Source organism: Pristiophorus japonicus, chromosome 14 (genome assembly GCF_044704955.1).
Source record: "Pristiophorus japonicus isolate sPriJap1 chromosome 14, sPriJap1.hap1, whole genome shotgun sequence".
NCBI lineage: Eukaryota > Metazoa > Chordata > Chondrichthyes > Pristiophoridae > Pristiophorus > Pristiophorus japonicus.
This window is the reverse complement of record NC_091990.1, coordinates 76,372,815-76,392,915: the sequence shown is the minus strand read 5'-3', so window position 1 is coordinate 76,392,915 and position 20,101 is coordinate 76,372,815. Positions and strand designations below refer to the sequence as shown.

The window sequence follows — 20,101 nt, the reverse complement described above, 5'->3', positions numbered from 1 at the left end:
GATGGTGTTAAGCTTCTTGAGTGTTGCTGGAGCTGCATTCATCCAGGCAAGTGGAGAGTATTCCATCACACTCCTGACTTGTGCCTTGTAGATGGTGGAAAGGCTTTGGGGAGTCAGAAGGTGAGACATTTGCTGCAGAATACCCAGCCTCTGACCCGCTCTTGTTGCCACAGTATTTATGTGGGTGGTCCAGTTAAGTTTCTGATCAATGGTGACTCCCAGGGTGTTGACAATGCGGGATTTGGTAATGGTAATCCTGTTGAATGTCAAGGTGAGGTGGCTAGGCTCTCTTGTTGGAGATAGTCATTGCCTGGCACTAGTGTGGCCGAATGTTTCTTGCCACTTGTCAGCCCAAGCCTGAATGTTGTCCAGGTCTTGATCCATGTGGACACGGACTGTTTCATTATCTGAGGAGTTGCGAATGGCACGGAACACTGTGCAGTCATCACTTCTGACCTTATGATGGAGGGAAAGTCATTGATGAAGCAGCTGAAGATGGTTGAGCTGAGAACACTGCCCTGAGGAACTCCTGCAGCGATGCCCTGGGGCTGAGATGATTAGCCACATCAACCATAACCATCTTCCGTTATGCTAGGTGTGACTCCAGCCAGTGGTGAGTTTTCCCCCTGATTCCCATTGACTTCAGTTTTTTGGGAACTGTGGTCTAGTGCGATCCCACCTCTGGTCTCTGCCATGTTCTGCCGGGTTCTGCTAGTCTCTTGCCAGCTTTACAGCAAGAGACTGGTGAAATCCCGAAGGAATTTTTGGCCCCATAATTTATAATGTTTTAGGGATTTATGTACAGCATTTAATTTGCTGTGCTCAGTGAGGTGACAGATGTTAGCATGGTGAAATGTAATACTTTTGTCTTTTGGGCATTCAATGAAAATACCGAGCATGGTCAAATCTGGGAGAGTAAACCTGCCTCTCACCCGTCAATGTGCCTCAATCTTAGTCCGGACATTTCCATTTCTCACACCAGTCAGCATTTGGAGTGAAATTGCTAATTATAGCCACTTTTGAACTACATTGAAACGGGCCAAATGTATTTGTTGTACAACCAACAAGCCACACCTGGAATACTGTGTGCAGTTTTGGTTTCCATATTTATGAAAGGATATACTTGCTTTGGAGGTAGTTCAGAGAAGGTTCACTAGATGGATTCCGGAGATGAGGGGGTTGACTTATGAGGAAAGGTTGAGTAGGTTGGGCCTCTACTCATTGGAATTCAGAAGAATGAGAGGTGATCTTATCGAAACGTGTAAGATTATGAGGGGGCTTGACAAGGTGGATGCAGAGAGGATGTTTCCACTGATGGGGAGACTAGAACTAGGGGACATAATCTTACAATAAGGGACCGCCCATTTAAAACTGAGATGAGGAGAAATTTCTTCTCTCAGAGAGTTGAAAATCTGTGGAATTCACTGCCTCAGAGAGCTGTGGAAGCTGGGACATTGAATAAATTTAAGACAGAAATAGACAGTTTCTTAACTGATAAGGGATAAAGGGTTATGGGGAGCGGGCAGGGAAGTAGACTGGAGTCCATGATCAGATCAGCCATGATCTTATTAAATGGCGGAGCAGGCTCGAGGGGCCTACTCCTGTTCCTATTTCTATGTTCATCCCATTAATGTGGGCTGGATTCACATTCCTGTCCCAGATTCAAAAGAGCTCGCTGTCAACCCCTGTTGCACCCAATCCTTCCAACAGTTATACTCTGTGAAACAATATCAGACATTGTATTAGAAGATTAAAAACAATATTCTTACAATAAATGGTGTGATGCAAAATAAAATCATGCATAAAATGATAGCCATAGTCAGAGAATTACATTGAATATACAGCACAGAAAAGGGCTCTTTAGCCCAACCAGTCCATGCCAGCATTTATCCTCCAATCGAGCCTCCTCAGCTAACTCTTTGCATAACCTTCTATTCCCCTCTCCCTCATTTGTTCAACCACTCCCTGTGGTAGTGAGTGCCTCATTCTCACAGCCCTCTCGCTGAAAGAAGTTTCTTCTGAATTCCTTATTGAATTGAATTTCTTGGTAACTATCTTGTATTGATGACCTCCAGTTTTGCTCTTTCCCACGAATGGAAACATTTTCTGTGTGGGAAAAATTGCGGTCGGAGGCTTCCTTCGTACGAACGGCTCTGACCCGAAAAAAATCTACGGAAGTACCTGTTGGTTCCAGAAGAACATAAGATCCCGGTCAGAGGCTTAGATTTGCTGCGCAGCACATGGGGAGATGCCTTTCAGGTACGTACATACGTACAAGCTGGAGTCACATGGGCCTGGACCACCAATCACTCTGCAGTATTCTGATTGATAAAAATGGGAACTCTGTTTGTACGGACTCCTATTACTGTCAATGAGAAAAACCCATAAAACACCGAAACACAGCATAATAAATAAATAAAACACCTCACATAATTAAAATCAATAGAAATTACATGTAATTAAATGTTTTAGAAAAAAAATATATTTTTTGGAATTTTTTTTATGTGTTTTAACAGTGTTAAAAATAAACTTACCTTAATGGACAGGGTTTTTAATATAAAAATGAGTGTTTACATTTAATTTTTATATCTTTTAAAACTCTTCTATCGGTAAAAATAAGCCACGTGCCTGCTTTTACCAGGAGTAAGAGTTTGAAGGACATTTGCTGGGCATGAGTTGGGTCAATAGCCCAATCTCTCCCGCGCGGATGTCCTTCTCCCCAGGAGGCGTCGGATCTGTACAGAGAAATCTTGACAGATCGGAAAAGACGGTTTTCGGCTCATGTGCATCACGCCCCGATAACTGGTTTTTGTGAGGCCTCTCGGGTCTGTGCGCACTTTGTACGACCCGGCGAAGCCGGAATTTTTGTCCCTCTGTGTCTACTCTATCAAACCTTTCATAATTTTAAAGACCTCGATTAGGTCACCCCTCAGCCTGTGTTCTGGATTAAACTATCCAGAAATTCCTGTCCCTCACCGTGTTTCGGAGTGTCTCTAATTCGCACTCCAGTTCAATTACTCTGAGCCGGAGTGACTCAAGGCAGAGCCATTTGCTGTAGATATAGGAATCTGGGACAGTCTTGCTGTCCATGAACTCGCACATACGACAGCCCTGATACATCGACCGCAATTTCAGGGCCTGAGGCTTCCCGCGGGCGGATGCCTCTGACCACAAAAATGTTTACGAAAGTACGTGGTGGTCCCAGAGGTACGCAAACTTCTGGCCCTGGGTCTAGATGTGCAGCCAGGTGCAGAGGCCCATGTATCCCATCAACGTAGGTGTTTGTATACATCAGTGGGATCACGTGAGCTGAGCCAACTTATCAAAATGGAGTATTCCCATTCATAGTTCCGGTAATTCCGTTTGTACGGAGCTGCCATAACTATGAATGGGGATACCCCCAAAAACACAGAAACACATTCAATAAATTTAAAAAAAACACATCACATATTTAATATTAATTGAAATTGAACTTAATTAAATGTTTCAGACAAAATTATTTTTTTTTAAATTTTTAAAAATATGTTATGGGTAAAAATAAACTTACCATAATGGACAGGGTTTTTAATATAAAAATTTGTGGTGACATTTTATTTTTCTATCTTTTAAAACTCTTACGCTGGTAAAAGTACGCCTTACTCTTGCTTTTACCAGGTATAAGAATTTGAAGGACATTTGCTGGGCTGGAGTTGGGAAAATAGCCCAAATCTCCGCCCGCGGAGGCCCTTCTCCCGGGGATGCATGTGATCTGTCAAATCTTGACAAATCGCAAGTGCCGGGTTCAGGCGCATGCACAGCGTATACCTAAACTTGGAACTTGCGCGGTCCCTAGGGACACGTATACACCTCAGACATGCCCACAGGGGCCGCGATTTCAGGACCATAGCCTTCCCTACCATCTCTAGTCCGTTTTATTTATTTGTTTATTGATAGCCTGAATTAAAATTAAATAGACTGCTTTTGTTAAAGAAAACAAATTACTTACTATTTACTCACCCGAGAGCAAAAGAAAAATGTATTTCTCACCAACCAATCACCAACCTCCTGTCCTGTGACATCACTGGGTCCGGGAATTGTTTGCCCCAGCCGACCGGACGCGACTGGAAAATGTCACATTTTTAAAATTTTAGGTATTTTAGTTATTTATCTTTGGTCTTTATCCATATTTATTTATATTTAGCTTTTCATCTGTTTTGAGTATTTCTTGTTCTATTTTTTACACACTAACTTGCACTAAGGGCTAAAACTCTGAACAAAATGCTAAATACCTATTGCCTCAAGCTTAGACAAACCACAACAAGTATTAAAGACAAAAAAAGCATCTCCTTCACCCTCTGCACCAAATTCTTACTCTCACCAAATTCTAAACTTCCCACTTGGTTCACGATCTACTGCTAATTGCTTCACTACTAACTGCTGACCTGACTTGTATTGTTAACTGCTCAGTATTAACTACCTTGCAGTTTTCAAAGTTCTAAGATAAATTCTAAATTTTAAGACTAAATTTCAGTCTGACCTACTCACCTGCTACTTAGCAAATTCTAAACTTCCCACTATGTTTACGATCCAATCAGTTACTGTAGCGATCTGAGGTTACACTCTCTGCTACATTGAAGACTTGAACATTCAACATCGGTTCAGACTATTTACTGCAAGGATGTTTCTCAGGCAGAAGGAGACAAATACAGAATTGTTGCTAATACACTCTGTTGGAATACCCATCTTTTACTGCTGTAGCACTGACCTGTTAATGGGAATGGTTATTAGAGGGAACATTTGCGTAGAGAGGTTACGTCTTGCAATGCTCTAATGAGTTTGAAACAGTTCCGACTGAGCTTAGTGTTCAAAAGGTTTGATTCTTAGCTTGTGCTAAAATGCAGTCAGTAATGCCCTGTTTATACCATAGAATAGTTTCTAATTGTTCAGTAGCACGTGCTGCTCCCATCAGTACTAATGTGCGAAATTTACATCATGAGGGAAAGACAGCAACAATGGAATGGCTGTACATGCAGAGTTGCTCAAAAGCAGTTAACTTATGGATGAGCAGAAAGTTCTTCAATGTCAACTGGAGGTGTGTCCATGCCAGAAATGACCAAAACAGACAAAATCAAAATGACGAACCTAGCCCATATACAGTTGACAGAAGCTTTAAAGTTGACAGCATTTGGCTCCAGAGGCACACAATGAAACTCATTTCTGACAGACTTTTTGGTATCTCAAATAGTACTGCTGACTTGTAATGAGCAATATAGTGTTGTCTCTATCAATGTTGTTGTGTTGAGGCAACCTTGCAGGTGAACTGGTCATGGGAGCAGCAGATGAAGTGGGAGGAGTTCTGTGGTTAGTAAGCATAAAACGTTAGGGGCGAAATAAGAGAAGGGATAACCATCCGTGGCTAACTGAGGAAATACGGGATGGTATCAAATTGAAAACAAAGGCATTAGAAGTGGTCAAGGCTAGTGGGAGACCAGAGGATTGGGAAACTTTAAAAAGCCAGCAAAGAACGAATAAAAAAATAATAAAGAGAGGGAAGATAGATTATGGAAGCAAACTAGCACGGAATATAAAAACAGATGGTAAGAGTTTCTACAGGTACATAAAAAGGAAAAGAGTGGCTAAAGTAAATGTTGGTCCCTTAGAGGATGAGACTGGGGAATTAATAATGGGGAACAGGGAAATGGCAGAGACTTAGAACAAATATTTTGTATCGGTCTTCACGGTACAATACACTTAAAAGCATCCCAATAGTGGATAATCAAGGGGCAATAGGGAGGAAGGAACTTAATACAATCACTATCACTAATGAAGTAGTACTCGGTAAAATAATGGGACTAAAGGTGGACAAATCCCCTGGACCTGATGGCTTACATCCTAGGGTCTTAAAAGAAGTGGCTGCAGAGATAGTAATCTATTGGTTGTAATCTACCAAAATTCCCTGGATTCTGGGGAGGTCCCAGCAGATTGGATAACTGCAAATGTAACACCTCTATTTAAAAAAGGAGGCAGACAAAAAGCAGGAAACTATAGACCAGTTAGCCTAACATCTGTCATTGGGAAAATGCTGGAGTCCATTATTAAAGAAGCAGTAGCGGGATATTTGGAAAAGTATAATTCAATAAAGCAGAGTCAGCATGGTTTTATGAAAGGGAAATCATGTTTGACAAATTTGCTGGAGTTCTTTGAGGATGTAACGAGCAGGGTGGATAAGGGGGAACCAGTGGATGTGGTGTAATTGGATTTCCAGCAGGCATTCGATGAGGTGCCACATAAAAGGTTACTGCACAAAATAAAAGCTCACGGGATTGGGGGTAATATATTAGCATGGATAGAGAATTGGCTAACTAACAAAAAACAGAGTTGAGATAAATGGGTCAGTGACTAGTGAGGTACCGCAGGGATCGGTGCTGGGGCCTCAACTATTTACAATCTATATTAATGACTTGGATGAAGGGACCAAGTGTAATGTAGCCAAGTTTGCTGATGATACAAAGATGGGTGGGAAAGCAAATTGGGAGGAGGACACCAAAAATCTGCAAAGGGATATAGACAGGCTAAGTGAGTGGGCAAAAATTTGGCAGATGGATTATAATGTGAGAAAATATGAAGTTATCCACTTTGACAGAAAAAATAGAAAAGCAAATTATAATTTAAATGGAGAAAAATTGCAAAATGCTGCAGTACAGAGAGACCTGGGGGTCATTGTGCATGAAACACAAAAAGTTAGTATGCAGGCACAGCAAGTAATCAGGAAGGCAAATGGAATATTGTCCTTTATTGCAAGGGGGATAGAGTATAAAAGCAGAGAAGTCCTGCTACAACTGTACAGGGTATTGGTGAGGCCACACCTAGAGTACTGCATACAGTTTTGGTCTCTGTATTTAAGGAAGGATGTACTTGCATTGGAGGCTGTTCAGAGAATGTTCACTCGATTGATTCTGGAAATGAGGGGGTTGACTTATGAAGATAGGTTGAGTAGATTGGGCCTCTGAATTGGAATTCAGAAGAATGAGAGGTAATCTTATTGAAACATATAAGATAATGAGAGGGCGCGACAAGGTGGATGCAGAGAGGATATTTCCACGCATAGGGGAAACTAAAACTAGGGGACATAGTCTCAGAATAAGGAGTCGTCCATTTAAAACTGAGATGAGGAGGAATTTCTTCTCTCGGCGGGTTGTAAATCCATGGAATTCTCTGCCCTAGAGAGCTGTGGAGGCTGGGACATTGAATATATTTAAGGTGGAGATGGACAGATTTTTGATCGATAAAGGAGTAAAAGGTTATGGGGAGCGGACAGGGAAGTTGAGTTGAGTCCATGATCAGATCAGCCATGATCTTATTAAATGGCGGAGCAGGCTCGAGGGGCCAGGTGGCCTACTCCTGTTCCTATTTCTTATGTTCTTATGAAATTGGGCTTGGTAGTGCACGTTTATTGGGTGCTATGAGGTACTGTATTGATAAAGAGGTTGGTGCACGCGCATGTAATGTCCAAAGGCAGCATGCAGAGCAGGCAAATCATGACATCAATCAGCTTGTAACACTGATTTGACGCCAGCGCTGCCATGTTGGACATCCACACTCCAGCCCATGCTCTCTCTTCACCTCGCACAGCTGAACACTACATCAAGCACCATGAAGAACCCTCCCTCCAGCACTATTTAAAAGGATCATCAACTGCTTACAGTTAGTTGCTGCATTATTTCTTCCCGCTGTTGCTGCTAATTTATACATTTGGGCGCTTTGAATAGTTTAGTTTCAGAAGTCTGCTGGGAATGGTCTGGCAGATGCTGACTTCAAGGCTTCTGTACAACCCCGCTGCTTCCACACATGGGTGTACTAGTCAGCATTCCTCTTGGGACTGAGCATGACTGGGAGAATGAGCAGAGGCCAAGCTGAGCAGGACAAGCTGCTGGAGGAAGGAGGGGAGGGGGGAAGAATGGCTCTCAGAGGGTATTTGAGGAGCAATCCGCCGACCTGAACTTCAGCGACAACCAATGTTTGAGTTGCCTGAGCTTCACTAAGGAGGTCGTCACTAAAATCTGCCAACTGCTTCTGCCACAACTCCAGCCTCAGAGCAGGGCAAGAACCATATTGCCAGTGGCTGGGAAGGTGACCCCGGCCGTGAACTTTTATGCGTCTGGCTCCTTCCAGGCTGTTGCTTTTGAAATTAGAAACATCTGGCAGATTGCAGTGCACTGCTGCATAAGGCTCTCTATGCAAAGGAGACAGCTTCACCTCACTCCCTCTTGCCAGACAGAAGCAGGCAGCGCGAGCACAAGGGTTTGCAAGGATTGCAGGCTTCGCCATGGTGCCGGGTGTCATTGACTGCACGCACATTGCTTTACGTGCGACTCAGGTCAACTACGCATGTATCAAGCTGAAGTGCATTCCACTCCCTTAACGTGTAGCTAACATGTGATCACCAGCAGAGCATCAAACGGCTCAGTGCTCGCTATCCTGGCAGCAAACGCACTGCGTTCATTCTGTGACAGTTCTCTGTGCCGGCCGTATTTTAACCACCACGGCAAACCAAAGGATGGCTACTGGATGATGAGGGCTATGTGCTGATGACATGGATGATGACTCTGGTGCGCAACCCATGCAAACGTGCGCAGCAGGCATACAACGAGAGCCAAGCTACCACATGAAATCTGATCGAGCAGACTATTGGCAAACTGAAGTAACAATTCAACTACCTGGACTGTTGTGGAGGAGCTTCGCGCTACACGTTTGAGCAGGACTGTTGTGGAGGAGCTCTGCGGTACAAGGTGGAGCAGGACTATTGTGGAGGAGCTCTGCGGTACACGTTTGTGCAGGACTGTTATGGAGGAGCTTCGTGCTACACATTTGAGCAGGACTGTTGTGGAGGAGCTTCACGCTACACGTTTGAGCAGGACTGTTGTGGAGGAGCTCTGCGGTACAAGGTGGAGCAAGACTGTTGTGGAGGAGCCTGCGATACACGGTGGAGCAGGTGTCCTGGTATGTTGCACAGCCTTGATATCAGGTGAGTAGAGCCTTTGCCACCACCGATCAGGCGAGAAGCTGAGGAACAGGAACACGGAGAAGAGGCTGCAACCAAGACAGTCCCTTTCTGCTCAGGCTGTACCAGCACAAATAATTCCAGGGTGATCCCAGTAACCTCAACCCAATTTCCTCAGTCCAACAGCCCTGTACTCCTTGCATTTCCTCTGGCTCTGACCAAATCATCGTCCCCTTGCCCACAATACAAAAATAAAAGCCAACACAAAATACACATTCCTATCCAAATTTATAAATGCAATCATGCAATATTGCATACAACTAATCACCTTTGTGCTGCAATGGAAGCTAAGACATTGGCCACAGAGGCTGCATCATGGTAGGTTCCACAAGAGTGTTATTGGAGGTAGACACCCATTCCATGCTGGAAACGATGGGCAAAGGCCTGTGCCAATTTAGTGCTGGAATCCTTTGCTCCTTGGTATTGAATGAAGCATTTGGCAGACTTTCCAATGCACAAAGCTTTTTGGTGTGTTCACCAATCAGCACATCCAACAGTTACCCTCTGTAGCCTGGCCCATCAAATCCCTTCTCTGAGTCCTCTGCAGCAGAAATAATATGCGACCTCACCCTCTGGCGAGCGGCTACCTGCGCTCTCCTTTCCCTCTGCTTTGGCTACTGCACGTGCCCAGTGTCTCATCACCATCAAATCCTGCCTCCATGCTAGCCTCGAAATGATGCGCATTGTCCATGTCTGAGCTAGTGGTTGCAACTGTGAAATCGAGTGACAGGGTGTCTTCATCTTCACTGTCTACGAAAGACCACCCTAAGTGGAGGAAGTGCCTCGAGTCTCGTCGCCGAGAGCATGCAGAAATCAAGCGCAGGCAGCAGAAGGAGCATGCGGCAAACCTGTCCCACTCACCTTTTCCTCCAACCACTGTCTGTCCCACCTGTTACAGAGACTTTAATTCCCGTATTGGACTGTTCAGCCACCTAAGGACTCATTTTGAGTGGAAGTAAGTCTTCCTCGATCCCAAGGGACATGATGATGACTACCTGTTCTTCCACCTACTGCCTGGACAGGATGCAGTCTTTGCTGATCTGAAATGAAAAAGGGACAAGGGTTGGGTTGTGGTGAGGGGAGAGTAGATAGTAAGATGTGTGTGACTACACCCTCTGTAGCTTGTGAGTCAGAAGAGATTGAGGGATGAGGAAGAAGTGGGATGCGAGGAGTAGGATTAGGTATGAGGATACTGCCATTTTCAATGGCTTCAGCTCTGCTGGTGGCTGTAGCCTTAGCGATGGCCCTCACCATAATTGCCAGCACCGTCTCCTCCATGGGGGTTAGAACATGCAGACGCCCCTCTCCCACCGCCCTCCCACCCTCCCAGTTAGTTGCAGCTGCTTCTGGTTGTGCACCACCTTGTCCTGCAAGAGAGAGGGAAGTGTGTCAGTATTATGCAATCCGTTTTGGTGATGTGGCTGAATAGCTGCCAATGTGTGCAAGTTGAGAGATGTGGATGTGAGGCTTGCATAGGTCCTAAGTGTGTGAGGGTGAAGGGAAGCATATGATTGTTGGGTATGTCCTATTTGATAGGTTTTTTGGTAGGTGAGTGAAGGGGGTGTGTTGAATTGAGCAGTGACTGAGGCTAATGGTGCATTTGGTAGGACATGGCATTTGAAGATGCATTTGTTGATCTTGACCACAGTGTGAGATCATTAAACTTCTTCTGGCACTTCATCCAGGTCCTTGGGGCTATACACCTGGCATTGACCTCTGTAGTTATTTGTTTCCGCTGTCTTCTCAACATGTGTCTGGAGGGCCTCCTGAGGAATAAGGACATCTCTTCTCCTTTCCATCAGGGCCTCCAGGGCAGCACCCAAAAACCTGGTTGCCTACACTCTTCCATGGTCAGCCATTCTTCACGCTGTCCCAGATCAAATTCACTTGTAGAATGACTCCCAGCACCTACAGCAGCCACAATGCACCTCCTCTTTTAGAGGTGCAGGCCAGCTTTAAGCAATGCAGGCTAGCTTTAAGAAGTGCAAATTAGTAACTATATTGGGGCCCCTTCTGATGTATGCAATCAATGAACAGCATGGGAAGCACTGGCTGCCCGCAGAAATTGCAGTTGGCTTGCTGTCTGCATTCTACACAGCGACGCTGGTTAATTGCGCATCATGATCCCCGCACCCGTTTTCTGTGGCTAACCAATTTAATCCCCAACTTTCAATAATAATGACACATTTTCACCAGCTTGCAACTGACAAGACTTGCCTGAGCAGCTCTACCTGTTCACACTAAGGTGCTTTTATATTGGTGCAATAGTGTGACATTGAAGTGGAGATCCATAACCTTGGAGCACATAACCCCGATATAATTTAAGAATGAAAGTGGTTTCTATTGTTTTCATTGCCTGGGCAATAATGTTCCAGGGCTGATCATACGCCCATTATAGAATCTGCCTGAATCACATTCCATTGATTTCAATATCTGGAGTGAAGGTAGAAAGTGGTCCAGGAAAAGTTTATGGCAAGAGGAAAATAGAGATGCTGAGTAGTATTAATGGACATAAAGGCAAACGTTTGTCAAAAGCTGAATGGAAACGAGGACAACATCCTGAGCAGTGGAGAGATTAAGAGGGAATATTGCAAATCAGTGAATTCAAGCAGCACAGAGGATTTGAATCTGGTAAGATAGTCAGATACTGTGCAAATCATTCACTGCCAAAAGTCAAACTAAACTTGGAACATTTTTCAGACAATAGGACATGACAGAATTCACAGTCCACACACACTGTTGAGGTTTCGCTTCGGTGAATTGTTCCTATATCATAAGCTCAAATTAATTAAAACGTGTTGTATTGCTTGATAAATATTTGTCTTAATCAAAGTAAGGGAGTTAGCATCAAGGTTTAGAACATACCTTCACCTTTTTAACGTTGCATGTATTTCAAGCACTCCTGGGCCAGTGTCTAATCCATTGCATCATATTGTCCCCAAACCAACTGAGGCTGTATATTTATCCGCACATTGTAAAGTGTTTATTTATATTTTTGTTTGAAGGTTGAGCTTGGAAATGAATATAGAGGCAAAACGTGTGGCCTTTGTGGGGATTTCAATGGTCATCCTCAGCAAAATGAGTTTATCCAGGGACGTAAGTGCACATTTTAACTTGTTACTGACACTAAGATAAATTGGTATTTTACTGTGCTTAAAAAACATGAATTCAAGTTAAGGACCGAACATGAACTGTTTGTACTGCTCGAGTTTTTCCTCTTCCATTTAACCATTTATATTCAATATCTTGTGTCAATGTCTGTCTTTAAATAGTTGGAGTGAAAAAGAATTGTGTACTTGTATCTAAGTTGGGCCACACAATATTTTTAAAATGTAATGTCTTGTAGCGAATCCAAATTTCAAATTAATTGCAATGGGAATCAATCTGTGAAAGAATGCCGAGTGGTGCTCACTAAAGATTCAAAGTAATTGGAGACAAATTTTGCAAAGGTGCACCCAAGCTGCATTGTGTCAAAAATTGAAAATATTCAGTGCTGGTTTAAAGTTTCATTCAAAAAAAATGTTGTTTCATGTTAAATGTTACCCCCGCTGTTACAGTGGTGTGTATTTTTACTGTCAGTATTAATTCATAACGGTTATGCTGCTGATGGCATAATACAGTGAAACATCAAAACATACAAACATAGAAAATAGGAGCAGGAGTAGGCCATTCGGCCCTTCGAGCCTGCACCACCATTCAATATGATCATGGCTGATCATGGTCAATCCGTGGTGGGGTCGTCCAGAAACGGGAAAATGTTCCGAAATCCGGACTCCCCCGCCTCGGCGACTTGACCTCTGGCTGCCCAACCTTTCCTCGGCCCGACCTTGGCTGGCCTTCCCTGCCTCGGCCTGCCCGATCTCTCCCCGACCAATCTTCCATGGCCTCGGCTGGCCTTCCCTGCCTCGGCCTGCCCGACCTCTCCCCAACCAATCTTCCACGGCCTCGGCTCGACCTCTGGCCGCTCGACCCGACCTCAAGCTGCCTGACCAACTGCGCTCTCCCCTGGCAGGACCGACCTTCCTTCCCCGTGATAATACACGTGAACGTGTGTTTGAAGCTTGCCCTGCACTGAAATTGATACTCATCTGGACCAGCATATGCTGATTCTGTCTGCATCATTAGGTATAGAGGGCATAGCATAGAGGGCAAATCAGCCATAGGGTGGTACTGGTCGAGACCACAGGGAGGTCCATCATAGTCGTCTAATCTCATTAATTGAAACATAAGGTGAGCAGCCAAGGAAGATATAAAAAGGGACATAAAAATACATTTTTATCAATTAAATTATTGTTTGCTGTGGAATAAGCAAAACTCTTAAATATATATGTTTTTTTGGCTGAAACATTATGTACTGTTAAGCTGAAATATTTACTTGGACTATTTAAGATGACTAATGTCCATCATTTATAGAATTTATGTCAGTCTTTCAGTTATCAGCATATATTTTTACATATAATAATCTTTGTTTAGGGAAGGTAATTTCACCTTACGAGTTCGCCAGTAAATATCAAGTAGATGATCCGTCTGAAACATGTCATCCTTTGGAACTATCAAGATCAGTGGAAAATGTTGTTGACTATGTAAGTATATTATGTGGACAGTGAGTGTATTATGTGGACGGTGTGTGTATTATATGGACAGTGTGTGTATTATGTGGACAGTGAGTGTATTATGTGGACAGTATGACTATTATCTGGACAGTGTGAGTGTATTATGTGGACGGTGAGTGTTTTATGTGGACAGTGTGTGTATTATGTGGACAGTGAGTGTATTATGTGGACAGTGTGAGTGTATTATGTGGACAATGAGTGTATTATGTGGACAGTGAGTGTTTTATGTGGACAGTGAGTGTTTTATGTGGACAGTGAGTGTTTTATGTGGACAGTGAGTGTATTATGTGGACAGTGAGTGTGTTATGTGGACAGTGTGTGTATTACGTGGACAGTGTGAGTGTATTATGTGGATAGTGTGAGTGTTTTATGTGGACAGTGAGTGTATTATGTGGACAGTATGAGTGTATTATGTGGACACTGAGTGTTTTATGTGGACAGTGTGTGTATTATGTGGACAGTGAGTGTATTATGTGGACAGTGTGAGTGTATTATGTGGACAATGAGTGTATTATGTGGACAGTGAGTGTTTTATGTGGACAGTGAGTGTTTTATGTGGACAGTGAGTGTATTATGTGGACAGTGAGTGTATTATGTGGACAGTGTGTGTATTATGTGGACAGTGAGTGTATTATGTGGACAGTGTGAGTGTATTATGTGGACAGTGAGTGTTTTATGTGGACAGTGAGTGTTTTATGTGGACAGTGAGTGTTTTATGTAGACAGTGAGTGTATTATGTGGACAGTGAGTGTTTTATGTGGACAGTGAGTGTTTTATGTGGATAGTGAGTGTATTATGTGGACAGTGAGTGTGTTATGTGGACAGTGAATGTGTTATGTGGACAGTGAGTGTATTACGTGGACAGTGTGAGTGTATTATGTGGACAGTGTGAGTGTTTTATGTGGACAGTGAGTGTATTATGTGGACAGTATGAGTGTATTATGTGGACACTGTGAGTGTTTTATGTGGACGGTGAGTGTTTTATTTGGACAGTGTGTGTATTATGTGGACAGTGAGTGTATTATGTGGACAGTGTGAGTGTATTATGTGGACAGTGAGTGTATTATGTGGACAGTGAGTGTTTTATGTGGACAGTGAGTGTATTATGTGGACAGTGAGTGTGTTATGTGGACAGTGAGTGTATTACGTGGACAGTGTGAGTGTATTATGTGGACAGTGAGTGTTTTATGTGGACAGTGAGTGTATTATGTGGACAGTGAGTGTATTATGTGGACAGTGAGTGTTTTATGTGGACAGTGAGTGTTTTATGTGGACAGTGAGTGTATTACGTGGACAGTGTGAGTGTATTATGTGGACAGTGAGTGTATTATGTGGACAGTGAGTGTTTTATGTGGACAGTGAGTGTATTATGTGGACAGTGAGTGTGTTATGTGGACAGTGAGTGTATTATGTGGACAGTGTGAGTGTATTATGTGGAAAGTGAGTGTATTATGTGGACAGTGAGTGTATTATGTGGACAGTGAGTGTATTATGTGGACAGTGTGTGTATTATGTGGAAAGTGATTGTTTTATGTGGACAGTGAGTGTTTTATGTGGACAGTGAGTGTTTTATGTGGACAGTGAGTGTATTATGTGGACAGTGAGTGTGTTATGTGGACAGTGAGTGTATTATGTGGACAGTGTGAGTGTATTATGTGGACAGTGTGAGTGTTTTATGTGGACTGTGAGTGTATTATGTGGACTGTGAGTGTATTATGTGGACAGTGTGAGTGTATTATGTGGACAGTGTGAGTGTTTTATGTCGACAGTGTGTGTATTATGCGGACAGTGAGTGTATTATGTGGACGGTGTGTGTTTTATCTGGACGGTATGAGTGTATTATGTGGACGGTGAGTGTTTAATGTGGACGGTCTAAACACATGTGGACAGTGAGTGTTTTATGTGGACAGTGAGTGTTTTATGTGGACGGTGTAAGCACATATACGAACAGTGTGTGTATTATGTGGACAGTGAGTGTTTTATGTGGACGGTGTAAGCACATATACGAACAGTGTGTGTATTATGTGGACAGTGAGTGTTTTATGTGGACAGTGAGTGTTTTATGTGGACGGTGAGTGTATTATGTGGACGGTGTGAGTGTTTTATGTGGACGGTAGGTGTTTTATGTGGACAGTGTGAGTGTTTTATGTGGACGGTGAGTGTTTTATGTGGACGGTGTGAGTGTTTTATGTGGACAGTGAGTGTTTTATGTGGACAGTGAGTGTTTTATGTGGACAGTGAGTGTTTTATGTGGACGCTGAGTGTATTATGTGGACAGTGTGAGTGCTTTATGTGGACAGTGAGTGTATTATGTGGACGGTAAGTGTTTTATGTGGACAGTGTGTGTATTATGTGGACAGTGAGTGTTTTATGTGGACGGTGTAAGCACATATGTGGACAGTGAGTGTATTATGTGGACGGTATGTGTATTATGTGGACGGTAAGTGTATTATGTGCACGGTGTAAGCACATATGCGGACAGTGAGTGTATTATGTGGACGGTGTGTGTTTTATGTGGACGGTATGAGTGTATTATGTGGACGGTGAGTGTTTTATGCGGACGGTCTAAACACATGTGGACAGTGAGTGTTTTATGTGGACGGTGAGTGTTTTATGTGGACGGTGAGTGTTTTATGTGGACGGTGTAAGCACATATACGAACAGTGTGTGTATTATGTGGACAGTGAGTGTTTTATGTGGACGGTGAGTGTTTTATGTGGACAGTGAGTGTTTTATATGGACGGTGAATGTATTATGTGGACGGTGTGAGCGTTTTATGTGGACGGTGAGTGTTTTATGTGGACGGTGTGAGTGTTTTATGTGGACAGTGAGTGTTTTATGTGGACGTTGAGTGTTTTATGTGGACGGTGAGTGTTTTATGTGGACGGTGTAAGCACATATGTGGACAGTGAGTGTATTATGTGGACTGTGAGTGTATTATGTGGACGGTAAGTATATTATTTGGACGGTGTCAGCACATATGCGGACAGTGAGTGTATTATGTGGACTGTGAGTGTATTATGTGGACAGTGTGAGTGTATTATGTGGACAGTGTGAGTGTTTTATGTCGACAGTGTGTGTATTATGTGGACAGTGAGTGTTTTATGTGGACGGTGTAAGCACATATGTGGACAGTGAGTGTATTATGTGGACGGTATGTGTATTATGTGGACGGTAAGTGTATTATGTGGACGGTACAAGCACATATGCGGACAGTGAGTGTATTATGTGGACGGTGTGTGTTTTATCTGGACGGTATGAGTGTATTATGTGGACGGTGAGTGTTTTATGTGGACGGTCTTAACACATGTGGACAGTGAGTGTTTTATGTGGACGGTGAGTGTTTTATGTGGACTGTGTAAGCACATATACGAACAGTGTGTGTATTATGTGGACAGTGAGTGTTTTATGTGGACGGTGTAAGCACATATACGAACAGTGTGTGTATTATGTGGACAGAGTGTTTTATGTGGACAGTGAGTGTTTTATGTGGACGGTGAGTGTATTATGTGGACGGTGTGAGTGTTTTGTGTGGTCGGTAGGTGTTTTATGTGGACGGCGTTAGTGTTTTATGTGGACGGTGAGTGTTTTATGTGGACAGTGAGAGTTTTATGTGGACGGTGAGTGTTTTATGTGGACGGTGAGTGTTTTATGTGGACGGTGTGAGTGTTTTATGTGGACAGTGAGTGTTTTATGTGGACAGTGAGTGTTTTATGTGGACAGTGAGTGTTTTATGTGGACAGTGAGTGTTTTATGTGGACAGTGAGTGTTTTATGTGGACAGTGAGTGTTTTATGTGGACGCTGAGTGTATTATGTGGACAGTGAGAGTGTTTTATGTGGACCGTGAGTGTATTATGTGGACGGTAAGTGTTTTATGTGGACAGTGTGTGTATTATGTGGACAGTGAGTGTTTTATGTGGACGGTGTAAGCACATATGTGGACAGTGAGTGTATTATGTGGACGGTATGTGTATTATGTGGACGGTAAGTGTATTATGTGCACGGTGTAAGCACATATGCGGACAGTGAGTGTATTATGTGGACGGTGTGTGTTTTATGTGGACGGTATGAGTGTATTATGTGGACGGTGAGTGTTTTATGCGGACGGTCTAAACACATGTGGACAGTGAGTGTTTTATGTGGACGGTGAGTGTTTTATGTGGACCGTGTAAGCACATATACGAACAGTGTGTGTATTATGTGGACAGTGAGTGTTTTATGTGGATAGTGTGTGTATTATGTGAACGGTGTGAGTGTTTTATGTGGACGGTGTGAGTGTTTTATGTGGACAGTGAGTGTTTTATGTGGACGGTGAGTGTATTATGTGGACAGTGTGAGTGTTTTATGTGGACGGTGAGTGTTTTATGTGGACGGTGAGTGTTTTATGTGGACAGTGAGTGTTTTATGTGGACGGTGAGTGTTTTATGTGGACGGTGAGTGTTTTATGTGGACGGTGAGTGTTTTATGTGGACGGTGAGTGTTTTATGTGGACGGTGTAAGCACATATGTGGACAGTGAGTGTATTACGTGGACGGTATGTGTATTATGTGGACGATAAGTGTATTATGTGGACGGTGTCAGCACATATGCGGACAGTGAGTGTATTATGTGGACGGTGTGTGTTTTATGTGGACGGTATGAGTGTATTATGTGGACAGTGAGTGTTTTATGTGGACAGTGAGTGTATTATGTGGACAGTGAGTGTGTTATGTGGACAGTGAGTGTATTACGTGGACAGTGTGAGTGTATTATGTGGACAGTGAGTGTTTTATGTGGACAGTGAGTGTATTATGTGGACAGTGAGTGTATTATGTGGACAGTGAGTGTTTTATGTGGACAGTGAGTGTTTTATGTGGACAGTAAGTGTATTACGTGGACAGTGTGAGTGTATTATGTGGACAGTGAGTGTATTATGTGGACAGTGAGTGTTTTATGTGGACAGTGAGTGTTTTATGTGGACAGTGAGTGTATTATGTGGACAGTGAGTGTGTTATGTGGACAGTGAGTGTATTATGTGGACAGTGTGAGTGTATTATGTGGACAGTGAGTGTATTATGTGGACAGTGAGTGTATCATGTGGACAGTGTGTGTATTATGTGGAAAGTGAGTGTTTTATGTGGACAGTGAGTGTTTTATGTGGACAGTGAGTGTATTATGTGGACAGTGAGTGTGTTATGTGGACAGTGAGTGTATTATGTGGACAGTGTGAGTGTATTATGTGGACAGTGTGAGTGTTTTATGTGGACTGTGAGTGTATTATGTGGACTGTGAGTGTATTATGTGGACAGTGTGAGTGTATTATATGGACAGTGTGAGTGTTTTATGTCGACAGTGTGTGTATTATGCGGACAGTGAGTGTATTATGTGGACGGTGTGTGTTTTATCTGGACGGTATGAGTGTATTATGTGGACGGTGTCAGCACATATGCGGACAGTGAGTGTATTATGTGGACAGTGAGTGTTTTATGTGGACGGTGTAAGCACATATACGAACAGTGTGTGTATTATGTGGACAGTGAGTGTTTTATGTGGACAGTGAGTGTTTTATGTGGACGGTGAGTGTATTATGTGGACGGTGTGAGTGTTTTATGTGGACGGTAGGTGTTTTATGTGGACAGTGTGAGTGTTTTATGTGGACGGTGAGTGTTTTATGTGGACGGTGTGAGTGTTTTATGTGGACAGTGAGTGTTTTATGTGGACGGTGAGTGTTTTATGTGGACGGTGTGAGTGTTTTATGTGGACAGTGAGTGTTTTATGTGGACAGTGAGTGTTTTATGTGGACAGTGAGTGTTTTATGTGGACAGTGAGTGTTTTATGTGGACGCTGAGTGTATTATGTGGACAGTGAGAGTGTTTTATGTGGACAGTGAGTGTATTATGTGGACGGTAAGTGTTTTATGTGGACAGTGTGTGTATTATGTGGACAGTGAGTGTTTTATGTGGACGGTGTAAGCACATATGTGGACAGTGAGTGTATTATGTGGACGGTATGTGTATTATGTGGACGGTAAGTGTATTATGTGCACGGTGTAAGCACATATGCGGACAGTGAGTGTATTATGTGGACGGTGTGTGTTTTATGTGGACGGTATGAGTGTATTATGTGGACGGTGAGTGTTTTATGCGGACGGTCTAAACACATGTGGACAGTGAGTGTTTTATGTGGACGGTGAGTGTTTTATGTGGACGGTGTAAGCACATATACGAACAGTGTGTGTATTATGTGGACAGTGAGTGTTTTATGTGGATAGTGTGTGTATTATGTGAACGGTGTGAGTGTTTTATGTGGACGGTGAGTGTTTTATGTGGACAGTGAGTGTTTTATGTGGACGGTGAGTGTATTATGTGGACAGTGTGAGTGTTTTATGTGGACGGTGAGTGTTTTATGTGGACGGTGTAAGCACATATGTGGACAGTGAGTGTATTACGTGGACGGTATGTGTATTAT

General features: G+C 43.2%; 1 protein-coding gene across 1 annotated transcript in view; it reads left to right on the top strand.

The window, feature by feature from the left end:
• The window catches only part of LOC139279611 (mucin-6-like), an 838,525-nt gene that overhangs the window by 150,667 nt on the left and 667,757 nt on the right, over window positions 1-20,101 (top strand). Inside the window, exons 7-8 of the mRNA XM_070898726.1 lie at window positions 12,046-12,136; window positions 13,514-13,623. Coding sequence (XP_070754827.1) covers window positions 12,046-12,136; window positions 13,514-13,623 — 201 coding nt within the window. The remainder of the gene's footprint in view (window positions 1-12,045; window positions 12,137-13,513; window positions 13,624-20,101) is intronic.